This window comes from Podarcis muralis, chromosome 12 (genome assembly GCF_964188315.1).
Source record: "Podarcis muralis chromosome 12, rPodMur119.hap1.1, whole genome shotgun sequence".
In the NCBI taxonomy this organism is placed as follows: Eukaryota; Metazoa; Chordata; class Lepidosauria; order Squamata; family Lacertidae; genus Podarcis; species Podarcis muralis.
In genome coordinates this window covers 54,115,430-54,121,906 of record NC_135666.1, presented here as the reverse complement: position 1 = coordinate 54,121,906, position 6,477 = coordinate 54,115,430, and the positions used below count along the sequence as shown (strand labels likewise).

The window sequence follows — 6,477 nt, the reverse complement described above, 5'->3', positions numbered from 1 at the left end:
CAGGGAGAATCTTTATGTAAAGTTATTAGGCATGTGCAGAAGATGCTTTTAAAACCTTGCTGTTGCTGCTGCTGCTGTTGCTATTTTGCATCACAGCGATTTTTTTTTGAAAACTGTTAAAAAGCTGCATGATGGATTTAAAAGATTGCAAAATTGAATGTTAATAGGGCCTTTCCTGATTTGATCATATTCGCGGTGATATGGAACATATTTTGCAATTGTTTTGTTGTTGGTTTTTTTAAAAAACTTAACAGGAGAGAATGAGGGGAAATCATTTTACACTGATTGGAAATATTCGTAGCATGGCAATTTATTACTATGTAACGCTGTCCTAGAGTTTTGAATGTTCCCTGGTTATTTTTTGAGTGACACTTAAAACAGGGTCTCGCTGTTCAGGGATCTGTAACTCGGTATTTGTAGCACACGGAACATACGAAATCTGTTCAAGGGCTATCAACTGGCCTCAGGACCTTGCAAAAATGCATTCTTTTTTTTTTTCTTACCACAAAATAAGGGTCACAACTCTGTTTCATAGAAAGTAAAACCTAACAAAGATTGAAGTATTCAGCAATAGATGGAAACACTTATTCAATAAGCTTTGAGTATATGGCTTGTGGGAGGCCACTCGCCACACAAGTTTAAAACCTTGCCCCTATTGAGATGTATCTCTTTTTACACACACGCCTAATTTAGATTACGAGCTAATGGCCTGTATCCTCTTATGGCAGTAAAAAAAGTAGAGAATGTGAGATCCTTAAGCTAGATTTCTAGCTGCTACTAGAGGCATATAAAATAGTGGCTTAAATTGATTTTTTAAAGCACATTTCCTCTTTTCTTTTTAAATACCCAAACAGTTAAAAAAAAAGAATTTTGTATTAATAAGAGGACCAAGATCAAGGAACAGTAATGTCAAAACTGGGTCCACTGTGAATTAAAGGCGATGAGTCATTAAACCTTTTTGTTGAGAAAGCGGGGTGGTCGGGAATGGTTGAGGGGTGGAGAGAGAATAAAGTCATACTGGAAATGCTGACACAGACCCCTAACAATAGCAGCACTGCCAGGGATGACTTTAATTCAAAAAGCAAATTGTGCTGTTGTGTTTTTAGTTCAAGTGGGGAAAGTCGCAAGAGGAACAATGTTGCATGAGGAATTTTTTTATATATTTTAAAAAGAACACTTTATTTCCCATGTCAAGCAATACATTTAAATATCGATTATGCATATGACTTCCTGGAGATGTTCTACTCCACTAAAAATAAGGTGGAGTTTGCCAGAGGCACTCTGGCATGCTTTTGCTGAAGGGGGGGGGGGGGCAACGCAGGACGAGATTGCTGGCTCCATTTAACCATTTCTTGCCCGCTGTTGTTAATGATGATAACATGACAAAAAATGGGGGGGGGGCTGTTAGTTCTGGAGAAGCAGCTACCAGCAAAAGAAATTGAATTCAGAGGGCAAAAAGGAATAAAGAGGCAGATAGAAATAGTGGAAGGATAATCTGGAGTAGGGAGAACATTTATTTAATCGGTGTTTTGTTTTTTTTAAGGCAAGCAATTAGAAAAGCAGATAAGTGAAAATACTTTGCCTGTTCTGTAATATTAACTGGGGTGGGTTATAATGAAATCATGCAAAGAAAGGGTGGCAATATCAGTGTGCATCTGGAAGCAGAAGCCACCATGTAATTCTAAGTTGATTCTTTCTTTTCTTTCTTTCTCTCTCTTTCTCTGTTTTTGTCTCTTCCATAATATATCAAAATCACCGAGACTGCCCTCCTGAAATCATTGCCCTTCCTTCCGAACAGACATGTATGGAACTGCACGGCAAAGAAAGAAACTGAAATTCTTTCATGCACCAAGTCCAAGTCAAGCACAGATGGATTCAAATTCAGAGAGATAATTTTTGGAACATGAACGCACTCACACATGGTGCCCAGTCGTGCGAGGGTCAGAGACTAGTTCAGCTGCCTCACACCTGAGCCAGAGTTGCTTAAGTTAGGAGTCGCCAGACACTTCTACCGATTCCCACTTTTTCATGGAAAGCAGCACCTCTCTTCAAAGCCCCCAAGTGTGCTCATGGCATTCTGATCAATACGACAAAAACCCTTTCTTCAATAAACACCGGCTTATTATCAAGCGGAAAGCAGATATACCTGTGGATAGGGATAAAAGTGAAATGTTGACATTTCTGCCTTTTCGACAAAACTCACAGAGCTGCACCTACTGCATCTGAAACGCTGGTGTGGATTCTCTATCTATCTCTCTCTCTCTCCACCCCCCCTCCCCTATCAGCCTAACCTTCTGTGTTGATACATGAATGCTGGTACCCACTTACAGGGATGCCAGATGATCAGTGCAGAATGAAGGTCCCAGGAGAAAAGATCACATGGTTTTCTCTGCCCTGTGACGTCACCAGCAGATGGCATGGGTACCAGCTCTGGCAGTTGGCATCAATGTCACTTTTTAGAGATCAATGAGATAGTGCAGATATACACAGATCTAGACTCCAGGAGACGATGCGACAGACAGATTGAAAAAGATTTGGAAGGCAAAAATGAAAACTGGCTATTGAAAGACTTTTTTTAAGGCCAAGGTAATGCAAATTCATTTATAATACCGATATAATATTTAACTGAGTGTGCATGCAAGTATGTGAAAGGGTACAGGTTACAAAGCCGTGTGTTTTATGAATGCTGTGCTTCCTTCTTCATCATCTGTTTCATTGTTTCTTAAATGTTGTTGCATACTTTCACCGATTATGTAATACTGTAAGCGGGCTATGGGCAATACTCAGAGAGTTACATCTTTTGATAAGGGGCTTAGTTTTGTTTTGTTTTGTTTTCTTTGGGTTTGTTGGTTTGTTTTTTAAAATGTGCATGTTTCAAAGTCCCTCACCTCCTTGTTTGCGAATTGGCATTTGCGTATTTGTTGGCCAGTTTGAAAATCCTGATATATGCTGCTTGAAAAGTGAGTGCAGGGGCAGGAACAATACAAGGAGAAGCAAATTGTTTCTCTCTCAACACCCCCCCCCCTTCCCCGCTTTTCATTCTGAATTCTGAACACACGTGCACAATTGCAGTCAGAATCCTCAGTCCATTCCTGTCAGATATTAGCTGGAGGGAAACGTCTGTTCCTTGAAGAACACAGATGCTGCGATAGAATGTGATGGGGTTTAGCTTCGCTTCTGGTTTTGTTTTGTTTTTTAATGGGGGAAAAAACAGTTAATTTTAAAATTGGGAAATTTTGTTTCAGATTCCCCCCCCCCCCCCGCCTTCTATAGAATAAAAAGAAAGCGTGCAATTTATTGCCAAATGCCTTCTGCAAATGTTTGGTATTTACACTATCCTGCTTTAATAGGAAAGAAATAATCCATGTATCACACATTTTCATACCGACCGTTAGAAAAAAGCCTCTCTTCGTATTAATTGAGTCACTGAATGATTCATTTGCCTTCTTTTCCATTTTAATTCTTTTCAATCAGTTCAGACTTGATTGTGATGATTTGTGGAAGAATGTGTGCAAACAAATTACAATTAAAAAGTTAAAGGCATTTTTACTATTACCGAACAGATTAATTTGATTTTGTAAGTCTGTTACCTTGCCTCATTTGAAACTCTAGAGTTCTTGGATAGTTGAAATGTATGCATTTTATAATTATTCTTTATGAATTCCACATTTTTAGATGTTCTGTAAATTTGAGTTTTTTATAAAAAATTAAATGGGAAAAGAATTGATTTTATATTTAACTTTCCTTAATTGCCAATGTTTTTCTTCTGATAGTTATATTGCATTTTTGACGTAGACTTTTGGACCAATTCAATGCATAAATATAGCAAATGATAATTTTGAAGAATTGGCTGTATTTCTTCGATGTTCGTGGGTGTATATGCACCTACCGAAATATGCACAAGTCATTATTCTCAGTACTGGTAATTATGTAAAAACTTAACTGAAAATATGTATAATAAATGTAACCTTCACAAATGGCTACACTTAAAACCTTGTGCTGGCATTCTTTCAGGTCCCATAAGATTATAACGCCATGTTAACGCTACCATTTGATGAGTCTGTTGTAATGCCAGAGTCCCAGATGTGCAGAAAGTTTTCCAGAGAAAGTGAGGACCCGAACCAAATCAAGAAACCCGAAAGCTTTGCAAAGCAGATTGCGCACCAAGGGAAAAGCATCAAACGGTCGACAGCGGAAGATACAGAGAAAGAGGAGGTGGAAGATGACCGAGAGGAGGAAGATGAAAACGGTTTGCCCAGGAGGAGGGGCCTCCGGAAAAAAAAGACCACCAAGATGAGAATCGAGAGGGTCAAATTCAGGCGACAGGAAGCCAACGCCAGAGAAAGGAACAGGATGCACGGCCTCAACGATGCGCTGGACAGCTTAAGGAAAGTGGTCCCTTGTTACTCCAAGACGCAAAAACTGTCAAAAATAGAAACTTTGAGGCTGGCTAAAAATTACATCTGGGCTCTCTCCGAAATCTTACGGATTGGCAAGAGGCCTGACCTGCTGACGTTTGTCCAGAACTTGTGCAAAGGTCTCTCTCAGCCCACCACAAACTTGGTCGCAGGATGCCTACAACTCAACGCCAGAAGTTTCTTGATGGGTCAGAGCGGGGAGGTGGCCCACCACGGCCGATCTCCCTACTCCACTTTCTATCCCCCCTACCACAGCCCAGAGCTGAGCACACCCCCAGGTCACGGGACCCTCGACAATTCCAAGACCATGAAACCCTACAATTATTGCAGTGCTTACGAGTCCTTCTACGAGAGCACTTCTCCCGAATGCTCCAGCCCCCAGTTCGAAGGTCCCTTAAGTCCTTCCCCAATTAACTATAATGGGATATTTTCCCTCAAGCAAGAAGCAGCTTTGGACTATGACAAAAACTACAATTACGGCATGCATTATTGTGCTGTGCCACCCAGGGGTCCCCTTGGGCAGAGTTCTGTGTTCAGGTTGCCTGCAGAGAGCCACTTCCCTTATGACCTACATCTGCGCAGCCAGTCTCTCACCATGCAAGACGAATTAAATGCAGTTTTTCATAATTAATGAGGGAAAAGTGGAAACAAACAAATAAATAAATAAATAAGCGGTCATTTACCTCTCTTCTCTAATTATGATAAATCTGACGCTTTTGCCCCGTCTAATCGGTGCACCTCTACTTTAAAAGAAAAAGGGAAAGCGTGTTTGCTAAGTTCTAAAGTGTGTCAACTATTGTGGGGCATTTAAAAAAAATGATCTCTGTGTGAACAATAATAATTAAAATAATAATAGATAAATAAATGATTTTACTTATCAGTATTTAATTTATCAGTAAGCACTGTGAGATTCTGTTTTAGCTGGAATTCTTAAGGTTTAATTCCCCCCTTCCTATCCTGTTTGTTCCATTTTTGCTGAGCAGTGTGTCTAAATAAAATTGTGGAGCCAAGAAAACGCACACTGTGTCTAAAAGTCTGCAACAGTGTTTTAATTGTACAGTAACTATACCAATGCATGCTACTCAGATCAGATGAGTTAAAAAAAACTGATGTATTTATAATAATTAGAAATGGTATATTATGTAACGGAGAAGAGGTGATTTTTAAAAAAACAAAACTCCTGATTTTTTTTGTTTAAGGAAAAACTGTCGCAGGCATCATGAGACATAGTGGAGATGGTGCAGCAATATTTTAAGCTATGCAACAAAAAAGAAAGTGCATCTAAATAAAAAACGAGTGGTAATCATGGATAATTATTCAGCTTAAAATTTGAAACATTTGCTGGCAGGGGCTACCTATTATTTTTGGAAGTTTTTGGTCACCGTTTTGCATCCATCATTTTACTATAAATCCCATATGGTATCTGCACTCCTTTTGTATTATTCTGCCTTCACATGTAAAGTTTGTTAGAATGTACAACTGTGTTTTTCATTACTTCTTTTAAATGCAATTAAAACATAAATGTTTTCAGTCATCACCATCAGCTATGATACAAAGTCAGCTATGTCATACTGATTCAGTATGGTCATATCGATGGACCTTGGGTGCCTTGTTATTTTTGTGCAATGTTATTATGTTCATGCTATTTTGGAAGTTTATGTGACACAGAGAGAAAAGTTTGATCCATTCAATTAAACATCCCAAGTGAGTGTGCTCAGGACTGGAACACTAAGGAGGTAAATATCGCTCCAAACAGCCCATAGAGAGAACGGTACTACAGGGCTATTGCAAACCCATCCATGCTGAGTTTGATAAATTGCTTACAAATATTTCAGTGTAGGATTGAGATTACATCCGATTAGTTTTTGGATTAACATATTTGATATTCTGGATCTATTCTCAGTAATAATTTTTAAGACTTGATTAAAGGAAATCTGAGAATGAAGCTGGGGAGGGGGAAAAACCCAGCAGTTTCTACAAAATATCCCACGGAAGTTAAGCAAACATTCTGTCGCTTACTGATTTTTGCATCTAGTGTTCATAAAAAGCCGCAAGAGAA

General features: G+C 39.1%; 1 protein-coding gene across 1 annotated transcript; it reads left to right on the top strand.

The window, feature by feature from the left end:
• The first annotated feature begins 2,328 nt into the window (after nt 1–2,328).
• NEUROD6 (neuronal differentiation 6) lies at nt 2,329–5,926 on the top strand. The gene is made up of 2 exons (XM_028751415.2): nt 2,329–2,586; nt 4,015–5,926. Exon 2 carries the CDS (start codon nt 4,036–4,038, stop codon nt 5,047–5,049), a length of 1,014 nt encoding a protein of 337 aa, XP_028607248.2. The 5' UTR covers nt 2,329–2,586; nt 4,015–4,035; the 3' UTR covers nt 5,050–5,926.
• The last annotated feature ends 551 nt before the right edge of the window (nt 5,927–6,477 follow it).